Source organism: Melospiza melodia, chromosome 1 (assembly GCF_035770615.1).
Source record: "Melospiza melodia melodia isolate bMelMel2 chromosome 1, bMelMel2.pri, whole genome shotgun sequence".
Taxonomy (NCBI): domain Eukaryota; kingdom Metazoa; phylum Chordata; class Aves; order Passeriformes; family Passerellidae; genus Melospiza; species Melospiza melodia.
This window is the reverse complement of record NC_086194.1, coordinates 86,195,879-86,220,595: the sequence shown is the minus strand read 5'-3', so window position 1 is coordinate 86,220,595 and position 24,717 is coordinate 86,195,879. Positions and strand designations below refer to the sequence as shown.

At 40.8% G+C, this 24,717-nt stretch overlaps 1 protein-coding gene across 8 annotated transcripts in view; it reads left to right on the top strand.

Annotated features, from left to right (window-relative positions):
• HIVEP1 (HIVEP zinc finger 1) overlaps nt 1–24,717 on the top strand; it is a 131,409-nt gene that overhangs the window by 101,517 nt on the left and 5,175 nt on the right. For 7 of the 8 annotated variants that reach the window (XM_063160696.1, XM_063160668.1, XM_063160673.1 and 4 more), the window contains 5 exons: nt 465–598; nt 1,972–2,147; nt 4,149–4,253; nt 15,046–15,563; nt 18,418–20,138. In XM_063160696.1, coding sequence (XP_063016766.1) covers nt 465–598; nt 1,972–2,147; nt 4,149–4,253; nt 15,046–15,563; nt 18,418–19,563 — 2,079 coding nt within the window. In that variant the 3' untranslated portion in view covers nt 19,564–20,138. Of the gene's footprint in view, nt 1–464; nt 599–1,971; nt 2,148–4,148; nt 4,254–15,045; nt 15,564–18,417; nt 20,139–22,311; nt 22,417–24,717 lie in introns of those variants that run through there. The other variant, XR_010028385.1, reaches the window with a different exon arrangement.

Here is a 24,717-nt window from a genome sequence, read left to right as displayed (position 1 = left end):
CCCACCCTTCTCCTCTCTGCTGTGCCATGGGAAGGCAGCTCCTGCAGGGCATGGGGTGCTGCTGTATCCTGGGTCAGCAGACAGGCTGGTCCAGGTGCTGCTGTTCAGGAAGCATTTTGGTTTGATTGCGCACATCTTTCTCTGAAGGCTGTTTGTGAGCTAAAAAGCATAACCTTTATCTTCCTAGGACAAGGGAAAGGAATGTCCTGCTTCAGACTCAAAGCATTCCTGGTTTCCTACAGGGCCATAATCTCTGTATAGATTTAGCAGCCCACAAACAGGCAATGCATAGTAGAGAAGAAGTTTAGCAAAAGATATTTTTTGTTCCATGTATCTTAACAGTTTTAAAAACCAATTATTAGAATTGTGGCTTTTATGATGCTTTTATTCACGATAACTTGAATATTTCAATAGCATATGAAAGACACTAATTTTAATGATAAGCGTATCTCATTTTCTTTCAGAGAGGATTAAACAGGAAAAAATTGACTCCAGCTGAATTCAGCAATAAGGAAAACTCTGAATCGAGCACTGAACATGATAAAGAAAATTCATTTATCAAAACTGTACCAAGAAGAGTTAAAATATTTGATGGAGGGCAAGTATTGTACTTTGTATACTAGATATCATTGGGAAGATATTTTTTCCTAGATTCTAGACTTTGCAGAGATGTTGCTTCCTGACTGATTTATTTTAAACAACAGTTGCCATATTGTGGTCTGTGGATGTTGGTTTATGTTTCCAAGAAAAATGGAAAGTCATCAGTAGCATGGAGCCATGAGAGTTATGAGAAGGGGTAATAAAATAAAGAACAGTAGGCTGTGCGATTCATTTTTTTTCCAAGGGAATGAGCATTAATCAGTGCTAAGAGCAGTTAGATACAGCCAGAGATGTAAATTCTGTTCCTATGTTTCTCTTAGATGATAAATAATACCTATTCTGCAGCAAGGTTGTATAACTGTAGCTGGAGAGGAAATAGTCCAGGGGCTAAGCAGCAGCCTGCAGTGCCGTCTCTGTCTGGCAGCTTGCTGTGGCATGCACCGGCTGGAGAGCTCTGATTTGAAAAGTGCCATGGAAATATTTACTGAGAGCCCTCCTCCCTGCACCATAATACTTCAAATCTGCTGCCTGATGTAAATGGCTGTTGCTTTAGCTACAGTGTTGCACTATGTGCAACATCTTATAAAATTTTTAAATAGAAACACGGATTTTTAAATAGAAAAGTGCCCGTGACACCTGTAAAATTTGGTAGCATAAATAGTTCATGTTTGATTAGTCTCAATGGTCAGCTCTAGGGCTTTAGTTACTGGTTCCCAATTTGAATCTACTCTAGGCCAGCAGTTAAATCATTACCAGCTGCCCAGGTAAAATATTGTTGTATCTCTGCTCAGATGCAGACATTTCAAGGACCAGGTCACAAAAGTGTAACACAACATTTAGCATCCCTGAGTGGAAATATGAAGGGCATAATTGAATCTGAATGTCTTTTTCTATCTAGAGACAGTCCCCATAGGCTGAGTCCAGGGAACATTGATAGGGAATTTTAAAGACTTTCTCATCATTGTAACTAATGTAACTCCTTTTCTGCACAAGGCAGGGCTTCCAAGATGCTCTTTTAAAGCTCACTCAAGCAGGTGCTCAAACCTGCTTCTAAGAACGGACACCTTTAAAAGATATGTTCCTGTGTTGCTAAGAGGAAATTTGAAATCTTTAAATACTTAGTATCACCAGTACCTTTATTTAAAAAGATTAGCTTCTATTCCTAAACAGGTCTATGACTAGCTAGTGATAAATATAAATACAAATTTGACAAATACATGCAGAAGTGAGCAGGCAAAGAGCATGATTGGTTTTGTCAGTCATGGATTTTCATCTAATGTGTTATTTTAAAAATTCTGGTAGATGAGGGATTCTAGCTAGATTCATTTTTCCATTACAACTGATTGCCTATTCTCATGGTACTGTTACTAGGTACAAGTCAAATGAAGACTATGTGTATGTGAGAGGGAGAGGGAGAGGGAAGTATATCTGTGAGGAGTGTGGAATACGCTGCAAGAAGCCCAGCATGCTGAAGAAGCACATTCGCACACACACCGATGTCCGTCCTTACCACTGCAATTACTGCAACTTTTCCTTCAAAACTAAGGGTAAGGCTACTTTACTGGGTATATTTTTCCCTTTTGTTCTTTCTACTTTAAAGTACAATTCTTTTCTTCTCTCAGTTGACTGTTCATGAACTAAAGAGGTTCCCTCTCTGTGGCATTTTATTATCTAATGCTTCAAATATTTGTAATTTCTTTCCTGCTTTTCCTTTGTATTCTGTATATTTATTCATATGATCACATCTTCATATGAATGAACTGTCTGGCATGCCACAGTGGGTGAGAAATAGTAGTGGCAGAGGGAAATCATGGGAGTATGATGAAGGTTAGGTGGAGACAAGTGAGATGGTTAGCTGCTCACCCTAGATAGAGATGGGACACAGAATTTTAAATCCCTTACAATGTCTTTTGGAGGTAGGAGATGGACATATATTGTACTCATAGTAGCACTCAACCAATTGCTCTAGGAGAGAAATTGGCCTCTAATAAATTACTATGTTGAAATTTTTTTTTTAACTCTTGAAGGACAAAGGTTCACTTTCCACTTGACCTTCTAAGACCCAGATGGTGGATGTCTACTTTTTAAAGCCTGTTTATAACTTTAGATACTTAAGTGTATCCCAGTTTATGCAGGCAATATATTAAACAGTGGTACATCCAGAATTCAAGTGAAACAGACAGGAGAAGTTCACAGCCAAAATAATTTCAGAAAAAAAAACAGTAAAATTTTTCTTGGCTTTGAACATCATTTAGCAACAATTTCCCCCAAGCTGTAACCTCAGGAACATTTGTGTTTTTAGTGGGTTTGAGACTATACAGTGGTTGGGTGGAAGACTTCCAAGAAATAACGCAGTGCTGTACAAAGTGGGATGAATAGGCTTCAGATGTGTCAAAACTCATCACTGCACCCTGACAGGCTGGGTCATCATACTGCCTTTATGATGAAACACTGGAGTGCAAACCCAGTGAATTCTCATTATGGTTTTTGCAGAGGAGGGGTGCTGGCCAAGTTCAAGTAATTAAGTTCTGCCCATGTAAAGATCTCCCTGGTGTCAGTCATAGCAGATATTTGTATTCACATCCTCCTCTGCATTTGCTGTGCCTGGCTCGTGCCATTGCTGCTGGCAGTCAGGTCACACAGTTGGGTGTTTGATGTTTGGTAAGCCACTCGTCATGACAGGACAGTGTAGCCAGCAGCTTCATGAAGTGTGCAAAGACTGGAAAATTTTCTGTTTGTGAGTCAATTATATTCACAACAATTATTTCAACATTTGGGATGAGTTACCACCTTCATTTCAAAGCAGAAATAAAATACTCCATAACCATTGAAGATCAGCATTACACTTTAATTTTTCCTATTTAAACAGCTCCAAAAAACATTTTTAGTGAAGTCTGATGTGGGCAGTTACTTCTAGTAACATGCATTTTATAATTTACAGATCTGGACCACTCTTAGCCATTTCTTGATATTTACCATATTTTCTTTTTGAAGGAGAAAGGGAGAGCAGCCTGTGGGGCCTCTCAGCTGCACATTCACTTTTGAGATTCAGATCAAATGTGTTCATGCTCTGATTTTGAATAAAATTAGCATGTTTGCTTAAGTTGGCATTGAAAGTGTTTACACTAAAAATAGAATTCATCAAATACTGGAAGAGCTACAAGATACGAACTTCAGTTTCACGTGATAGTTTTCTGTCAATATGACTCTGAAGACTGAATCACCCCTTTTTATACTTTGCCATAAACAAAGGAGGGATCTCTTACACCAGTACAAAACACATAATAATTTAGAATTTCCATCCTCTTCTATTTTATCTCAATAAAAATCTTCCTAAATGTAGACAGTGAGTTGGTAGCATTCAGGATGGTGAATCTCCTGCAGCCCTTGACAGCTTGCATTGAGGGACAAGGTTCTAGCAAGTGTGAAATCAAATTATGAGGTTGTTACAAATGTACCTGAAGAAGAGATGGACACGTTGAGCATATATTTGTAGACATTTGTATAGTCACAGATCAGATAATGTTTTCTTTTTGTTTTTTCTTCAGGCAATTTAACGAAGCATATGAAGTCAAAGGCACATAGCAAGAAATGCATGGATTTGGGAGTCTCAGTAGGCTTAATAGATGACCAGGATGGAGAAGAAGAATTTGGTAAGAAATTAAAGTCTTCTTTCTTTATTGAATTATTGTGTCTATTTTGTCATCTCAGCTTCTTACCCTTTCTTTTCCGAAGATTTTTAATTATTGTACAGGGAAAAGATACAGAGAGAAAAATCTTAAGAGCTAGTCCAAGGGAGCCAGAAACACTGGAAAAATTTTCCCTGAAAGAAATGACAAGCATATGCTAAGGATAAATTGCTGCTGAATTTTTCACAAAGTGTTATGCAGTTTAACTTTATCACTTTCACAGATAAATATGACAAGATTGAAAATACCAGAAAAACAGCTGTTTGCCTACAAAAAATGCAGTCAAGTGTAGTGCTTCTTTGAAAATAGTTGTGCATGGAATGGTCCAAGTTTTGGGATGCATATTTCATGGAAATTAAATCACTAACATGCCACACAAATAACAAATATGTTGCTGAGTGCCTTGCAAGGAGGTTAATCATCTTCCAGCATAGAATTCTGTCCTCCGTCACAAATAATTGGGATGAATCTGCAGATAGAGAACATACAGAAATTAAAAACATTATTCATCTTGACTTGTTCTACTTCTTCATTAGTGATGAGAATGTTTTCAGAATGAATGTATTTGCTAAAAAACTTGAATTCTGCACTTCCCGCATCCCAAGAAGATTCTACTGAAGAGGACATGAGATCAAGGACAATCAAAGAGGCCCAAACCAGGTTCATGATTGACTTGCTTGTCATGATAAGAAAGGTGTGCCTGCAGCAGGGCCAGTGAGATGGAGAGCAGGATTGTACATTAGGACAGTTTGGGATCTCAGCATGTCTCAGTGCAGCGATGGCATTTTTCCCTCCCTCGCATTCCTCTGTGGGGAGATGAATCGTGTTGCCTTGCCTTGGTGTATTTTTCTCCCTCCAGTGGAATAGTTTATTAGATTGTGGATGAGGCTTGGAGAAAAGATAGCAGTGGGGGTCTTTATTTAAGCTATAAGAGAAAAGAAAGATGAATGCACTTGCTTCCATATGACAACCACTGGCAGAATAAGCGAATCATTTTGAATCTAATTCTAAATAATGCTGGGAATATGACTCAGCTGCTGTGATTCAGAAGTGCACTAGGTAGAAAGAAACCTGTGTTTTTCCCATTTTTGGCCTTCTTCAATGTACTCTTTTTTTGTAAGCAAAAAATATGTCTCCCTTCCCAATTTGAGGTACCAGATAAATAATACAGAAGATAAGCAGCAGGGTAAATTACTGTATTTTTCTTACAGAGGAACAATTTTTATTAATATTTTCAGTCTTCATATGACAGAAAAATTGTCACTTTTTAAAGCAATATTCTCTAGCATTTGACATTTTTGTGAGTTCTCTAAGTGACAAGTGAACAGATATTTCCACTTACTAGAAACTGAAAACATTTTATTGATTGATAAATTGATATTCCAAATTGCATGCATTAAAAGTTGTATTTGTAATTATAATGCAATAGGAAATGTTTCAAATGTTAACTGAATTTTTAGTAACATGGGGTCAAAGGAAGCCACTTCAAACATTTGTTGAATGAATGCTTTCCTTTGACTTCAAGACTATTCAATTGAATAAGAGAAAAGAGAGAGGCTTTCCCTTTTTACATATCATGTACAGGCATGTTTGACCATAGCATAAGTATATTATATATGCCCTGAAATATGTTCTTTGCTCAGCAAGGTAATTACCTAATAAATGAAATACTCTTTGAAAAAAAAGCACAGACACTTAAAGAATTTGTTACATAATCCTTGAAATTCTTCATAGAATTTAATTTTATGGCTACAATGCCTATTTTGGTTTTCCCCAAAATAGAAGATGTAGCACTTCTTTCTTTAACTGGAGCCCCAAACCAAAATAACCACTTGGTGATAAAACCCTGCCTTTTCCAAAGGATCTGGCTCATGTACCCATAGCAAAACCAACAGTGCAGCACAAAGCTCAGCACTAGAAACCTATCCAAAAATCAGGGTGATTTAACCCCTGATAAAGGTGCATTTGCTGCAGCCAAACCAGTCCAGCCTCTCCAGTTGCTGCAGAGCACAGGGCATTTACAATTATCCATGGAAATTCAGCGAGCAACCCTGCACTTCAAAAATGTGATTTCATCCATCTGCTAACCAGGCCAGCCATGAAGGTTTTTCTCATGATAATTCAGAATCTTTTTTGTCAGCCTATTTTTAAAGCAGAATCAGGAGGGGAAAAAAAAGTGTGATGCATTTACATGTGTGTTTTTTGTTGTGTGGTTCAGTTGCCCTCTCTGAAATCCTGAACATGCTAATTTTAGGCAGCATTTGAATCAGCTTCAACCACCTCTTTGGCTGCCCTTTCCCCAGGGCAGAGCAGCAGAGCTCACACTGAGGCCAGCACCCCTTGTGCCAGGTCTGGGCTCAGGGACAGCCCTGGCAGCAGCATGTCACCCACAAGGGACAGCGTGATGGGCCGTGGGTACTGAGCTGCACTTGTGGGGTTACATCTTTGGTGCTTCCACCCCTCCTCCCTCTGGCATGCATTGCTGGCACAGTTGTGCCACATATCCTTCAGATGTTTTAAAAACCAAATCTTCAAATGCTTAAATGTTTGGGGTTTGGTTGTTAGAAATGTTCTGTCTCTTAAAAAGTGGTCTGTCTATTCCCATTGCTTTCCTCAGCTGGAAGGCAACGTGAGAAGCAGTAGAGGAAGGTGCAGAAAATCTGATAAGAAATAATTATGACCTCAGAAAAAATACTTCTTCCTGAAGTCTGTGTGAAATTGGCCTGTTTCCTGACCTGTAGAATGTCTGTCTGTCTATCTGTCTGTCTCCACCTAATTCATTATCTGAACATTTGGAACACTGATTATTCTTATGGTAATAGAAATGTGTGCACCTTTGCTTAAAATAACTAAGCTGTATGTCTTCCACTAAAATTACACTTTGAGTTAGAGAATTTACCCAGAAATTTAAGAAAGCCACCAAAGGAATTTGCTGGTTTCAGTCTTTTGTAGCTTTTTTTTTTTAAGTCTGGGTAATCACAGTTATTTGAATATACAATTTTTTGGATTCATATGAGAAGCCAGCTGTGACCGACAGCAGTACAGATTAAATGGATGCAAACTGAACCAGGAGTGCAAACTCATGCACAATCCTGAGCACAGACAGACACACACACACAGAGTCTGTTTTTTCAGTAATCTGAGAAGCTGAAATTTTGTTGTGCTGTGGTGTCTCGGGGAAAAAAGAAAGATGCTCTCTAGCTGTCTGAGACTGTATGTGATCAGAGCTTTTAACATAGCATTCTTTGTATTTGGACTTTTCATCATTTGGGTATTAGTAAATACTTTCTGGCCTGGGTTTTTGTATTCAAAACGATTCCCTCATCCATTTATCTTTCATCTTCTGCTCTGTGGAATGTTCTTGTCACCAAAATACAGGGTTACAATGTGAGGAATGTTAATATCTGAATTAAATTGTCAGAGGAGGTGAACTGTTTAGTGTGACATACTGCAACTGGGGATATCCTCTTTGGCCCTGCTCACACACTCACACAACACTTTTCTATCTAGTCTTAAAAAAAAAATAATATGTGTTCAAATTACAACAGTTAAAAACTTTGAACTTGTAATGAGCTAATGTATGAATGTTATGGTATGTCTGAGTGAACTTGCACAAGAGAATTTCTTGATAATGAAATCGGCAGATGGGCAGAACATTTAAGGGGTTTCTCTGCAGAAATTCTATCCCAAAATATTCATTATTTTTACCAGTAAAAATACATAATTGTAAGTTTCAGATATGTGTTTATAGATATCTACACACACACATATTAAGAAAATACTTTCATTTTCTGCAGTATTATTACCACAGTTCTAAGTTAATTAGCTATATGTTACTTACTATATTAGCTATATGTTACTTATGATTTTAAGTCAGTTTCAATGGCTCTTCATTAGCTTAATCATGACTCAGTCTATTTGCACTGAATCTGCATTTAAGAAGTGAAAATAAATGAAAAGCCTTGCAATAATATCTTTCTTTTATAAAAAGAATGGAATGCTGGCTCTGTGTAGTTTACAATAACTATTTTTTTTTTTTTTTTTGTTAATATGAGTGTCTCTTTTTCAACTAGATGTACATTAGGCATGCTGAAGCCCTACACCCACAGCCTGACATTAGACTACCTAGTGCTAGGTTTGATTTACAATATACAAATTACTTAAGAAGGTTGAGGTGTAAATAATCTCTTTAAGCAGAAGTTGCTCTTACTTTTTGGTGTAGTTTCACTTCATTACTTTCTGTCATCTTAGGAATGAAAGTCAAAAGCCCACAGATTTTCTTCTTCTCGTTTCTGAGGAGCCCTGGTGATCACCAGTCTGAAGTTAACCCAGTAGATGTCACTGTGAGTCCTGTAGAGCAGTGGACAGTAGCTGAAGCAAGACTGAAATCCGATAATTGAAGGCTATGAACAGGCCTAGAGTGACAGGAGGACAGCAGGGTTGGGTACAGATGCTGGCATTGTTTAACCATGTCTTGTTTACTGCTCTTTCAATTTGTGTGAATGGCTGTGGAAGGACCTGTTGCAAGTCTAATATAACGGGTGAAAGGCAAGTCTAAGTTGTAATTGTTTAGAAGAATGGAGTGAATTGATGACACACAGACCTCACTTTCTGATTTATGATCATATTATGACATGCTGAAAAATACTTCTGCCTTTCTTGCCATAGTCAACATTTTTTCTTGAGTTTGATGGAGAATATATAAAATACAGAATGGATGCTTTATTTTTAAATGCTTTTATGTAAATGCCAATCCATAACTGAAGATACTTCCAGAACTTGAGACAATGAACACTGCTTTGTATTACTCAGGTGCTAAAAGCCAACACATGTAATAAACTTAGATTTAGATACTAATAGATAGGAATAGATACTTAGTAAAGTCTGCATAAGTAGAGCTAATGGCAGTCATATAGTTGTCTACATAACTGCACATTTCCTTAGGAATCTGTAAAACTGAGCAGTCCAGCCTTGTGTTTTCAAGCCGTTCTTGTCTTCCTGCCACTGAAAGAATGAAAATGAACATTTTTCTCTTTATGTAACAATCTACTTAAATATTAGTAAGTTATAACTAAATGTGACAAAGTTACAAGCTTTTGAACTTCATCACTGGATTTGGTGCAGAAATTGCTGTATCTGTAGCAGGTTCTCAGTAAGTCAGGTCATGTGGCAATGATACTGCAATTAAAATTAAAAGCTGTAAGTTGAGGTTCTGAAGAACCTTTATTTTAGTACTTTGCAGTATGATGATAATTAGATGGCTGTTGTTGAAACCATATATTGTAAGGATTCCTATAGGGGAATACTTCTAATAAAATGAAAAACTTCAAAGTACATAAGGAGACATATTTCAGTTAACCAATTTATAGCATCCTAACTATGGAAATAGCAATATGTGGACTTACTAGCCCCAGGCACTTCACAAATGGACATGTTAGGATGCTGATAATTCCAGCTAATGCTATTGTGCTAAAGAACTTGCAGTTCTTTCTTTTCTGCTCTGGGATAAAATGTCACTGTAGCAGAGCCTTGTCCAAGAAGCTCAGCACCAACACCACAAAACACAGTACAGAGTTGACCAACTGAGAACTGGAATAAATTAAGGACTAAGGTATTTTTGCCTATGATTTGTAGACACTTTAATACCTAGGATAAAAACTTCAGTTTTCTTAAAAATAATTGTAGCTGGCATGTGAACAAAATCTCCGGTCAAAAGTTTTGTCCATGTTTCTATTAAGCCTTTACTTCCAGCTGTTCCTAATTTCTGCAGAGTTCAGGTCTGTAAAATTCACTTACTCGTGTGAAGTCCAGGAAGAAGAAAGACTCTTTCTAAGAATTTAAAAGAAAAGATTGCAGCAGTTGACAGAGGATGAAAGGCATCACCTACTCTTCCAAAAAGACTCTTTGTAAAAAATTGAGGCTGTCTTGAACAGTTTGTTTGTTGAAATGGTGAGAGTTGGGTTACAAATTTGTAAGAGAAGTAGCTTTCATAAGCCTTCACTTAATAGTGTGAAACTTTTTTCCTGTCTTCTTTTTTAAAAAAGAAACTGAACTTTCATGCCAAAAGCCATTTCTCCGTATGTTAGGAGCCTTTAAATTTATGATACATCCTTCATTTGAAAATACCATACACCATTTTACAACCTCATACAAAGTTAAACACAGAAGTAATTTTGTTCCCACTGGAAACTGAGTCAGTTTTAGTTATATGTATGTATGTGTGTATATATATATATATATATATATATATACACATGTATATATCAGCTACATAAGCATATGGTTATAATTGTGCATAGTTCAAGATAGGAAGCAAAGAATTAATCTTTCCCCAATTAAAACTGCCAGGGAACTTTAGTAGGCAGGGTACAATTACCAGAATGGGATTGGAGCCAATACTGCTTAGTTAAAAAGACACTGCTTGGAAGAGAATCTTCCACCACAAAGAGTGGTCACAGCCTCAGCCTGATGCCTCCTTCAGAGGAGACCCATAACCCTACCTGGATCTTTTAAAACTTCAGCATTGGATCCTCTTGAACTCCACAGCGGTGCTTAGTGGGATCACTGATTGGAAAAGCTTGGGCATCTCTTGTTCCAGCAAATGTGCACTCATGTATAAAAGCCAGAGCAAAGCATTCCTTTGTGCATTGCCAGAACAAGCAAGTCAGGAATCTTATTTTTTACTCATCTGATGTTGCAAAGCGGTGTGGGAGTAAGGGAACCACATTCATCGCTGTCACCTCGCCTACACTGCAGGCTCTGGCTCCAGGTAAAACCACACTCAAATAGAAGCTGGCAAATGCACAAAGGGTGGAGGTAAACAGGGAAACAATAGAGGGAAATGATATCCCATGGAGTCCTGCATGTAAGGAATCTGTTCCACACACAGTTTCCCTTTCTCTTTCCATGGCTTTGTTGTAGAAAGCTGGGGTGTATGCAGAAAATTCCTACATAAGCAGCATTTGCTGGTAAATCCGGTAGCATTTTTAAATGTTGATTTGAAAGAAGATGGTTTCTTCTAAATCATTGTTTGCACATATTTTTTCCTTGCTTTACAAATGCATCAAGTCAGTCTAATCATTTCAGGTAATTACTCCTGCCAGTAGAAACAATCATTCATGATTGACATCAGCTTTCATAGAAAATGTGATTCATGTGGAGAGAGGGAGAAAAAAAAGGCAAGAATTGGTAGGATTTCGTAGAGAATAGTTATGTGACATTGGTAAAGACACTGAATTTAAGAGGGAGTCCAGAGTGAACTCCAGGACTTTGCAATGTGCCCTTCATTATTTAAAGAGTTGCAAGAAAGCTGTAGGTCACCCTTTAGATGTGACACATGGAGAAGTCTTCAATATCTGTTACAGAGGCATTGAGGAAATCACAGAATATTCTGCATTGAAGTGACCCACAAGGATCATTGCTGTCCAACTCTTAGCCCTGCACAGCACCATCTGCAAGAGTCACACCAGGTCTCCGAGAGCACTGTCCAAATGCTTCTTGAGCTCTTTTAGGTTTGTCCTGTGACCACTTCCCTGGGGAGCCTGTTCCAGTGCCCAGCCATCCTCTGGGTGAAGAACCTTTTTCTAATATCCAACCTGTCCCTTCCCTGACACAACTTCAGGACATTCAGTCCCTTGGGTCCTGTCACTGGTTACCTGAGGGAAGTGTCTGGCCTCTTCTCCTCCTCTTCTCCTCACAAGGAAGCTTTAGCCTATGGTGAAGTCTCCCCTCAGTCTCCTCCTCTCCAGGCTGAACAAAGTGACCTCAGTCTCTCCTTGTAAGGCTTGCCCTCAAGGCCCTTCACCATCTTTGTTATGCTTTGGATGCTTTCTAACAACTTGATACCTTTGTCATATTTTGCCTCCCAGAACTGCCCCCAGCACTGGAGGTGAGGCTGCCCCAGCTCAGAGCAGAGCAGCACAATCCCCTCCCTTGCCTGCCTGGCCATGCTGTGCCTGATGCCCCCCAGGCCAGGGCTGGCCCTCCTGGCTGCCAGGGCACTGCTGGCTCGTGTTCAGCTTGCCACTGACCAGGAACCCCAGGTCCCTTTCCATGGGGCTGCTTTCCAGCCTCTCATTCCCTTGTCTGTCTGTACATCCAGGGCTGTTCTGCCTGAGGTGCAGAATCTGTCACCTTCCCTTGTGGAATTTCATACATTTGGGGATTGCTCATCTCTAATCTGTCATGGTCTCTCTGCAGGGCCTCTCTGCCTTCGAGAGAGTCAACAACTCCTGTCAGTTTTGTATCAGTTTTGCTCAGTGTCCCTTCCAGTCCTGTCCAAGTCATGTATGGAGATTTTGAAGAGCACAGGGCTGAGGATGGAGCCTGTATAACCCCACTAGTGACAGGTCGCCAGTCTGATGTCACCCCATTCACTGTAACTATTTGTGCCTGACCTGTGAGCCATTTATTCACCCATCACATGATGTGTTGCTTGTCCAGCTGTGGGCTGGACATTTTATCCAGGAGGATTCTGAAAGACACTATCAAAATCTTTACTGAAATCCAGAAAGGTTACATCAACTGGCTTCCCTTGGTCAACTACATGGGTTATCTTGTCATACAAGGAAATCAGGTTTGATAAGCAGGACTCTCCTCCCATGAAGCTGTACTGGCTGTGACCAATGGCTGTGTTGTCCTCCAGATGTTTTTCAATACCTCCTGGGATAATCCTCTCCATAACTTACCAGGCACAGAAATGATACTGACTGGTCAGTAGTTTCTGGGGTCCTCTTTCTTGCCCTTCTTGAAAACTGGGACAATGTTAGCCAGCTTCCAGTCAGCAAGGACCTCTCCAGATTCCCAGGACCACTCAATAATCAAGAGAGGCCTTGCAATGACATCAGCAGCTCTTTAAGTGTTCTCAGATGAATCCCATCAGACCCCATAGACTTTGGGTATCCCGCTGGAGCAGCAGTTCCCACACAACTTCAGAGTCAACTGGGAGTTTATCATTGTCACAGCCATGGTCCTCCAGCTCAGGGCACTGGGACCCTCCTAGCTTGTCATTGGTATTGAAGGAGGAGGTAGTTGTGTCCATTCAGAAATCAAACATATGTAGATGTTCTAACATTTTAGATATGTTTGCTTTGCAAGTTACTGAAAAAATACTGTTTATATGAAGAATAGAAATGACAGAATTATAGGGAAAAAATACCAAAAACATTTAGTCAGTCCATATGTTGTTGTTAATAATATCTTTAACAATCGTACTTGCCATAATTTTGGAATGGAAGTTAATGAATTAATTTTTCCACTACAATGTATTTTCTATTTTTAACAGCTTTGTCTGTGGATGAGAATTATAAATTAAGACTATTTAAAATTCTGATAAATATTTTTGTTAGGATCATTCCAATGACCTGGAGGATTTGGGGTATTTTTAATAACATGTCTGACATGTTCACATCTGCTGTAGTAAATATAAGAAATCTAGTTTCCATATTTAGCTAATGTACAGATTAGTGTGTAGGCAAAGAGGGGGAAAGTCATTACAGAGGGATTTTTCCAAAGAAGCTATTAGTTCCCAATTGCATTGCTCATTTGAAACCATAAAGGCTTATAGTAGTGGGTAACTTACTGAAAGGTAGCTCAGTTAAACCCATTTATTTCATCTGGAGTTCAAAATGTTTGTTTTGGTTTTGGTAACTTAGCAGCCTAAAGTATAGGCAGTATATTCAAATTCTTGTAACAGTCTGATTTTTTTCAGAAATGTTCATTTTGATGGTAAGTTGCTGTGTAAGTAAGTAAGATGCTGTTCTAGGGAACAGCATCTCTGAGATTTTATCTAACCAGACATCTTTAGTTTTACAGAGCCAAATGATTTTTATGCAGATATGTTTTTTTGGACAGCTCGAGACAGACCTTTAATCAAATACAAAATATTAATGTATTCAAAGCATTTTGTCTTTTGTAAAATATGATCCCAGACAGTCTGGCTTGAAATCAGACAGAGCAGATGGGATTTTCTGTCGCTTTACTAAAGACAACTCTTTCCAAGTCAGATACAAAAGAAGGTGAAAAGCTGCAGTATAACTGTGTTTTGTAGAGAATTTACCCCTAGACAGAGGTTTGGCTGTAAGGAGGGCTTCTTTATGCAAACAAAGATTCATAGGTAAGTTTTGATACAATTAATGCTTTCTTGGCTCCTAGGACATCCCAGGTAATTTTTTAATAAACCCTTCAAAACGTTAGTGAAGTGAAGAAATCTACTAGGGTCTAATTTTGGTCTCTTTTGCCTGTTAACAAGACAGATTCTTGACTAACAGCCTCCAGTCTTTCTGTTTGCATCCTTCAAAAACCTGTGCAGCCATGATTCACATTAGGTATAAGGACACCCACTTATGAGTCAGAGCCAGCCAGAGAATATCCCACCGCTGAGGTTGACAGACCAGCCCCTCATGTCAGCACTGGGAACCTAATGAACCGGGAATCTGCTCACTGCTTCCCAAGCAGAAGAGTGAAGGGTGACTTTGAGCAAATGGTTACAAGTGGCATGAAGGAAAACAGCCAAATCCAGAAGGTTAAAAACAACATAGAAGCAGAAGATGAAAGATTGTGTAGCTGTACAGTTAAATTTGTAAGCCAGAAAATAAAAACCAAAATTTAAGTCTACCCTGTTGCTTTGATGCAGTGGGGTGTGAGTGGAAAATACATGTGTCACGTGCTTTTTTGGTGGTTTTAGTTGTTCTCTCCTGCTTCCTTCCCAGTCAGTCCAGGCCCTTCATTGCCTTAACTTCTCCTTCCACTTTTGCAGGTGAGAAGCAAAGATTTGGCTATGACCGGTCAGGATATGACGTGGAGGAGTCTGATGGTGGCGATGAAGATGAGAATGACAACGAGGACGATGATGAAGACAGCCAGGCTGAGTCGGTGCTATCCACAACGCCCTCGGTGACAGCCAGCCCCCAGCACCAGCCCTCTCGCCACGGCCTGCAGGATGCCGCCTGCACCGATGACGACATCAGGCTTCCAGACTGCTTCACCGGGGCTCACACGGACTCCATGGATGGCCTCCCAAAAGCACTGCTGACCAAGATGACTGTCCTTAGCACAGTGCAGTCGGTCAGCAGGACCTCCAGGTCGCCAGCAGAGTCCACCCATCAGGAAGCACACGAGGACAAAGCCCAGGAGAGAGGAGTGGGTCCCTGCGGTGCTGATGCGGCACTGACGGACATTGCTCCTGCATCTCCAGGTCGCCAGATGTCCGTGGATTACCCTGATCCACATACAGCCTTGGGCCACTCCTTAATATCAACTGCAGCTCTTACAAAGGTAGGAGTGTCTGAAACCAGGGAGAGAGTAGGATTTTAAGTCCTCCTTCTAAAAAGATCTTCTTGGAGATTTTTCAAAGAATAAAACGTTTGCCTTTCCCTTCATTCTTAGAATTCTTGGTGATGAGTCTTTCAGAAGAGTTAAAATTAGTCCAAGCACAAATATATAGGACTGTAGACACAAGGATGTTGTAGGAGCATTGCTTTTCAAATACTTAAATTTGATTGTAATCTTCCTGAAAGGTTTAATTGTAATATGGTCATTTCAGCTGATGTTTGGAGCTGGTAGATTGTATTACAAGTCAGAAGGAAATAACTAATGCATGGAATGAACATACAGTGGTTGTTATGTTTTCAGGGGAAAGTGATAGAATTCAGCAATCATTTCACTCTGAAATGTGATGATACAATAATTGGTAATTCCAAAGGGAAATTAATCTAGTCCCAAAGTTTTTTGCCTTTTCACTAAAAAAAAAAAATGGTGCAGTTGTTTATCTATCCTCCAAATATGCTTAGTAGTAGAATTAGAAAGAGCACCAGATGTTCAAGGAAACTAGGAGATTGCCCTTGAACAATAACAAAAGGAGAGAAGAACACAGGGCTGAGACCTGAGTTCCCAGTGCTCTCAGCTTTTGTCCAAGCTGAAAGAAGATTTTAATTGGAAAAGGATGTATTTTGCCCATGCACATGTTAGACATGTGGATTTTCAAAGCAGTGTACAGAAAGATGAGGTCAGTCTGTGTGCAGGTCTGTGGGAGCATTCAGTAATTTTGGCAAAGTTTTTTTTTTAGCTGTGCCCATGAAATCTCAGAGGGAAGTGGCAGGTGCTGAGCCTTTTCCAATTCAGCAATGGCTTTAATGGACTGTGATGGGGGTGGTTCAAGTCACTTACCAGACTGACCCTAAAGACAGTTTCTGGAATTTTTAATTCTTGCTACAGACCATGAAGGCATTCAAGCTTTTCAGAGCAATGCTCAAAAAATGCACAATAGTTTAGTTAAAAGGGTAATCAAGGCACTGCCTTCTCCATGATGAATGCAATATTTAGAAATATTGTATAGAAAGAATTAATCATTTAGGTTGGAAAAAATCTTGAGATCATCGAGTCCAAGCCTAAACCTAACTTCATGCAGTTACTGAAAAAAAGTAGCAGAAAATTTTCTAAACCATAAAAAGTAAAAATTTCAATCTGTTTTAAGTACTTAGTGGCTTTTTTCTTTGAAAACTTATAAATTTACTCTACTAGATTTATTTTTTATACAGTTTAAGGTAGCAAACTGTTGACATGGAGAAACAGTAAAAATTATTGCTGCATTGTATTGTTTGGCACAGGTTCATCCTGGCTTGTAGGAACTGTGAGTTCATGTGGCAAATGTTAATTGGAGCGAGTTTGTAGTGTGACAGAGAATAAAATGAAGTGGTCTCTGATAACTGTATATGCCTGCCTTAAAATGGGAAGTGTCCTAGTATTTGGAGTTTAGGTTCCATTGCTGCCAGTGGATACCAGAAGGACATTTAACTGAGTGTACTCCCTCATTAAATAGAGCCACTGAAGCTTCAAGTAAATATTCATGCAATTAAAAATACAGATTTATATAGTACTAATAATTGTCTGCATTAATATATTAAAAAAAAAGGAAGACATGTAAATAATATGAGGAAGCAATTCCTTGCCAGATTTTCTTTTCCTTTCCTAGACCAAAAGAAGCATCAGCCTTGTGTCTCCAGTGGTTAATCCACAGTCTGTTCCTGTTGTGAATGGCTGTGAATCCCAGATCTTGCAGTTGAGAAAAGGAGTCCGCATAGCTCAGGAAGGCTGTTGTACATTCCTTCAAAAGCATCCATACCAGTTTCTCAGGATCTCTTGTGAGGTGTCAGTTCTGAGAAAGATGTTGACTTCTTTCTCACATCCATCTTCTCATTTAGACAGGATAGCACTGCATAGCCAGTTAATCATAATCTCTCTTTGCTAATACATTTCTACGAGCAGATTTCAAAAGCATTTCTCTCTGATTTTGAGGTTTTTGCCTGCTCTAGGGAATTTTTGAGAGTTAGGACTGTAAAAACTAAGTAAATTTGCACCAGTGTGCGTGTGTGTGATGAGTGTGCCAAAAACAAAAAGATAACCATGAGATTGCAATTGCACTTTCAGAATACTCATTTTAGAAGGTTCTAGGAAAGGAGCTGCAAGCCTTGGTCAGCAGCAGGCTGTAAGAGAAGGAAAAGGAGGATAAAAATAGGATTATAAATCCAGGTGTGTGCACCAAATAAATCACAGTGAGCTGAGGCAGCAATGGGATATGGATCCCACATCTCACTCCAGTATCCACCCATCACCTCCACTTCTACAGGAGCTGTACTTGTCAGCCATCTCCTGTCATTGCACACCCTGTCTGTCACACTAGAAGCACAAATGTGCCGCGATGCTGCCTCTGCCTGCTGGAGGCTATAATGCCTTCAGGAGAGGAACCTAGTGCATCAAAAATGCCAGCTTATGCTTATTTAACCTTCCAGCCTGAGGTGATTTCCACATAAAACAGTTCTCCAAAGCCTTCTCACCACTTAAAAGACACATGCAAAAGATACTCAGCAATGTTTTTGAGCACTAGTGTCTGAGAGAAATTAAGCAAGGATAATTAGGAAAGGAAAATGCAATTAGTGGGTGAGGAAGCAGGTGGAAAAAGAAAGGAAGGAAATCAGTTCATTGTTTAAGCTGAACACTATATACTGTGAACCATTTTGTTGTTGTTCTTTCTGAAAAGGGGGCATGGGAAGCACTCCCAGCTCCCTCGTTTTCATGTCGCTGAAAGGCATGGTGGCTGCCACATTAACACTCGTGTGTTGTTCTCTCCCAGAGCACGCCCTCCATCAGCTCCCCGTCCTCGCTGGCAGACCACAGCATGCCGACACCGACAGCGCCGTCACCCTACAGCGAAATCCCGGAGGAGAAGCCGGCTGCCGAGCCGAGAGCTCCCCAGACTCACCTCTTCAGCCACCTGCCCCTGCACTCGCAGCGGCAAGCCAAGGCTCCCTACGGCATGGTGCCCGTCGGGGGCATCCAGGTGGTCCCTGCCGGCCTAGCCACCTACTCCACCTTCGTTCCCATCCAGGCGGGGCCGGTGCAGCTCACTATCCCAGCCGTGAGCGTGATTCACAGAACTACCAGCGCCCTTGGCGAGACCGGCGGCACGGCCCCCGGCACCACCGCGAATCCCGTGGGAGTCGCTGAGGTGAACAGCGTGGTGCCGTGCATTCCCATCGGCCAGGTGAGCGTGCCGGGCATTCAGGGGCTCGGCACGCCCAACCTGCAGCCTCTGCCGCCACTGGGCATGGAGACAGTGAACATCCTGGGCCTGGCAAACACCAATATCGCCCCGCAGATGCGCCCCCCGGGAATCACCCTCAACGCCGTGGGCCTCCAGGTGCTGACAGCCGGCGCGGCCCCGCAGGGCACCAACCCCAGCCCACAGGGACCCCTTCCTGGCCTGCAGATCCTGAACATCGCCCTGCCCACCCTCATCCCCTCCGTCAGCCCCGCCAGTGCCGACGGGCACGGAGCCTCCGAGGCACCCACCGTGGGCTCCAAAGCCAGCGAGGTCCAGCTGGAGCCCGCTCCTGTCGGCTTCCCCACGGCCGAGGCCGGCCGCGATGCTTCTCCTCAGGCGGTGGCTGGTGGCCAGCGGTACGGCGGGAAGAGCCATCCCGAGCCCAACCCCGTGACCAACCCCGCTGGTCCCGGGAAAGCTGATCCTGAAAAGACTGACCTCGCCAACCCCAGCAAGCCAAAGCGTGACCTCCCTGCCCTCCAGGTGAAGAGGGCTGCCCCGGCAGAGCCCCGCTCCAAGGTGAATCCCAACACGTTAAGCAAGTCCCCAGTCCACCGAACTGTCACCCCGGACAGACAGGTACCCAGGCCGGCCGCCCCGCCCCAGCGGCAAAACACGGTGCAGTTTAGCGATGGCAGCAGTGACGATGAGGATAGACTTGTAATAGCAACCTAGTTTTTGTTTTTCATTGTGTTTTTACTTTTAGAGTTTTTTGGGTTTTTTTTATAACACTTGCAGGTTTCTTTGCAAACCTTCCTTTCCTTAAAGCACATTTTTCTGACACAAACCCATTACTAATCTTTGTGCAATCATGAACTCTTGACCAATAATTGTTGTTTCTTGTCAGCTCCAGCCATTTTTGTACATGTTGTATAGACGATTGTGCCTTTTTGGAGTTTTATGTTTAGAAACCTGTACAGATTGTTGAATATATATATATAAAATATATATATATAAAATATGTATATTAAAACCAGGTAGTTGCTTGTGTTTAGTAAGTAAACATCCTATGTCAGATAAATAAAGGATTAAATTATATGTTGCACTGTTAAATGTAAATTTTTATGGCTGTGGGACAAAGTTTCTGTGTACAGATCTAGTATGTAAAACTCCATATTTATTGTATCCATATTAGTCTTGGAAAAGGGTCTGTCCATCTTTCTTGTGTAAGACGGTAGCTTTACACTTCAAAGAGAAATACAGTATCTGTGTTACAAAATATTACAGTAAAATTTTGTTTACTGACTTTACCATTGGTTATGTTGTGCCTTCTTGATGCAGTCCAGTAGCTAGAGAGGTGCTTGACTCGTTCCTTTCAGTGCCCTTCCATGCCCTTCCAGCTGGTTCAGCTTTAAAGGATCTGGTGTTGGTAAAAGCCCCTGAGATTTCACCTGCCATGGGAGGGAGAGTAACTCATTGGGCTTTACTTGGAGTAAAATCTTCCATTCAAAACATGTGGCAATTGCACAGTGGGGAGGGAGTCCCTCAGCTTTCCGTAGAGCGAGCATCCATCCACCTTGTGTTTCTTTCCTAACTAGAATTTGAAGACTTGCCTGAGGACAAATCGCAAAAGGGTCACAATGAAATATTTTTTTATTTGTAATCTTGAACTATAAAACCACTTTTTACTGATATTAAAATGTTGTTACACAAGAAAGGAATACTTCTTTGTGTGTTAATTGCAAAATCCACCATACAGTTGCTGAAAATGCCACTACTGTAATGAGGGCTTGGCATAACCGATTACCATCAACCTCTCAGGAGACTGTGTTTCAGGAGATCTTCATTTACAGGTAGACAAAGCCATTTTCTCCCTAAGTACAAGTCTGTCTTACTCATGCAGGGAAAGAAGAAGGGACTAGAGGCTTTACACATACAGTTAATGTGCTGTTTTAGCAACAAACCTGTCATACTGGGCATACAAAACATGGATGGATCCCAGAATAATGAAATTTAATACTCCTCTGTTTGCGCATAGTGAAAACAATGTTAAATTATCTCTGAAGTGTTTGGGCTTTCCAACAATGGCAGGAGACACATCTGACAAGTTACAGGGCTACACATTTCTAGAAGTTTCAAATTGACTTGGGATTCATGCTACAATTTTTAAGTACAGTTGGTTTCCTGCTGTGTCCTTTTATCACATTGTTACAGAAGTTTTTATAACCCCTTTAATAACCAAATTCCAGTAGGAAACTGGAAGGTGTAAATTAAAAGCACAATCACCTTTTTGGAATTAACAAGGATGAACACATATAAAACAACTGGAAGAAAAGGACAGGAAGCAAATCTGGAAAAAAAAAAAAAAGGGAGCGAATTTGAATGTGAGCTGGGCCGCATTGTTCACAGATTAACTCCTGTATCCATCTCAAGGAGCTAATTCATACCTTGCACTGCTCATATTCAAAAGCAGCAGTACCCTAGATCCATTTTTAACTTTACACCAGCTTTTGTACAGTACTCACATTGTACTCATTACATTATTCCATTACGGCGTGTTGTAAAACTGTAGGCGATGTTGAATGAGCTTTATTAACTTCCAGAAAGAGCACTTTGGTAGCAGAAAGCCATTTCTATTGCTTGTGATTATCAGGCAATTGTACTAATCTAGCCATTAGGAGCACACACTGGAAAGGGGAAATTACTCCTGTCTCTGACAGGGCTGTGCAGAGCCTCGCTGAGGGCCCCAGCCCCCAAACCACCAAGCACTCTCAACTCACATTGAACCTGATGAGAGTTAAGAGTCCTCAGCTCCCCGCAGCGCCGGACTTCAGATTTGTGAGTGTCTTACGTGCAAGCCCTGTGTGGAGTGTCACTGTGCATTTGTATGTTCTTTTTATAAGTGTAGTAGTGGTGTCAACGTGTCTTGTACCATTATCATTTTTACCTATGTGAAATCACCCCAACCAGCCAAAGCTAGAACCAAAACATTGCCGTGTTACATGTGCTTTAAGAGCCTGAAGCTTTTTCCAGTAGAATCAGGTGACAGTTTGTAGTTAATGAACTCAAGAAATTTTGCATTAGCTTTAGCTCCTTTGAAATGGTCATCTACCAGCAAAGTAGAACTATTGTAATTAATTTGAGCATATTTGTCTAAAGCATGAGCAAAAAAAGATGACAGAATCAGATAGCTTTACAGCAAAGTAAAACTATCCCCAAAATTTTGAATGCCATCACAACTTATTACCATTTTCCTGAGTTTTAGAAGGCAGCAGTGGGTAAGGAATTGCTGTTGCACATGCCCCTGAGTCTTGATTTTACTAAACTCTAGAGATTTACTGTATACACATCTTAAATATTTACTTGATGAGCAATTTGTGGTGTGCTCACATTCTGCTCAGGATTAATTCCAGGAAGTCTCCAATTTAATGGAAAATTCAGCCTGGTGAATCAGGTGATCTGCATCTGTCTTTTCTGTTCTAGGTGTTTTGAAGACGCCAAGGGCAAGAGATGGAAGCATATCTTGAAGAGTAAGAATGACATGACAACAGATATGTCATAAGGAGGAACATTAAGATGTGTCACTTGGTAAGTTCATTTTAGGACAACAGGGAGAAAGGACCAAGAGAGTAGGCACTGATTGAGCCTTGAGATGGAGAAGAACTCCCAGAAGATGGGAGTTGCTTCTGAGGATGTAAAGCTGCAGGTCAAGAGATGTGAGGACAAATACTGAATCATCACTTACCCAGACAAAGCAGATTAGCCACATTTGAAGCAGGAACTCTACTATTAGCAGGTAGTTGCAGATATATCTAATGTTCACATCAAGGCTGTAGGAAATCACAGTTTTGTAGAAGACTGTGGTCCTGAAAATTACAGTTTCCCTTCCCTCCAGGGTGTTTCCAAATGGATATTCTTTGAGTTGCCTCTACAGCTTGTGCAACAAGAAGAAACATTTGGAGTGTCACCAGACCTGAGAGAAGGTTAAACTCTGTACATCCCGTCTGTTAGTGCCTGGAATCAACATCTATAAATATGTCAGCACACATGGGTGTCTGCATGAGCACAAGCCTGTGACTGCTGCCTTAGCAATTACATTTTCATTCTGAATTAATTCCTTTTGTTTTAAATTGTGTTGTAACTTTTATTGTCTTGTCCAGAGTCATCAGTGATGGGGGAATCAAATTCGCCTTGCCCCAAGGATCCTTCTGTTCAAAGCAGTAGCAAATATCTCAGAAACCTGCCAGTACAGTATTAGGCTGCTCTTCAGATGGTGTGAATTATCACAGCTGAATTGGAATAAATAACACTGCCCTGTTTACTCAGGGATCTCTGTCGGACACCCTCTGGCAAACCCAGCACAGCTGTTTAAACATCAAAGGGCCAGAACAAGTTTTGCCCCTCAGTGTACCCAGGCACACTCTGGCATCTTCTCACAACCTATTCCCAGCAGGAGGGTGCAAGCAGGTTCCAGCTAAAGGCTGGCTACAAATACAGCCAGAGTACAGACACTCAGCTTCTGTGGGATCTGTGCAGATGCTTCCCTGTGATCTGCCAAAAGCCCTCACTAGGAAAAGAATTGGTGGCCAGTGGCCTGTAACTCTTTCATCTTAGACCTTATTTGGTTTCTCTTTGCAATACATGATGTTTGCTGGTGACATGGGTACATGGTTTTGGAGGCAGCATCTCCATATAATAACAATAATCATGGGTTTGGAACATGAACTCTATTAAATGTGCCTGTGTTCCCATTGGGGCTTTAATAAGCTACAGCATGGCCTACCTGTCATTTCTTGGGTCAAAAACTAAACCAGAAACAGATATGGACAATATACCTGGCCTCAGATCTCTTGACCTGTAGCATTGCGTCTCCAGATGCAACTCCCACCTTCTGGACCCCAGCTGAAATAAAGCACTTTGTAGGTGCAGGATGCTCTGCCCTGCTTTGGTTACTGCTGCTGTACACACCTTTGTCCCTTTCTTTCTCAAGTAATTTGCTGAGCTTCAGGTTGCTGTAAATTATGCCCTGAGGCTTGTGCAGCCCACAGTTGGTCCATATCAGCCAGTCCCCTGCCAGAAAGTCTGACAGCAGTGTTTTGCATTCAAATTCAAGTGCCCATCACATGCATTTCATCTCAGACAACCTACATAGGCTGAACACAATATGGACCACCTCAAAGCCAGAGATGTACCATGAAACAGACATCCCATGCCTTACACTTGGCTAAACATTCTGTATGGCTTCTTAACAGATTTTTTCTTGCCTTGAGTTTACTGACATGTGGTTAAACAGAATATAAAATTAATTTGTCACTATATAACTTACTCCAGAAGTCCTCATTTTTTGCAAGATAATCCTCACTAAGCTTTCATAAACACTGTAGTTTAAACCTGTAAACTGCCCTTCAAACATGTGTGTAACACTGGGACAGTTTCATCAAAACAAAATTTTAAATCCTCAGTTTTAGCATGAGTGACTTGCCAAGAGCCATGGAAACCAAACAATACACAAGTGAGAGTGCTCACTCAAGATACCTTCAGCTGACTTATCTGATGGGCCACTGCTTCATTGCTCTGGAAAGATTCTCTCAGACCTGTATGACCATCTCCTCCTTTCCTTGCTTTCCTGTTATTCACGGGAGCAGAAAGTGCCACCCGTCTTAGATGACTTCTGGCCAGTCTCTAGTTGTGAATGTTACATTATGGATGACTATAAAAAACATGGCTAGAATTGTCTTCCCATGTCTTAGGGAAATTTCTGTTTCCTGTAAGGAGTCTCAGCACCTACAGATGTCATTATGAATGATACCTAAAACACCAAAGACTTAACACCATTTCTGGCTTACATGTTTGAGGATAAGACCCCTGTCTTAATTCTAGACACTGGAC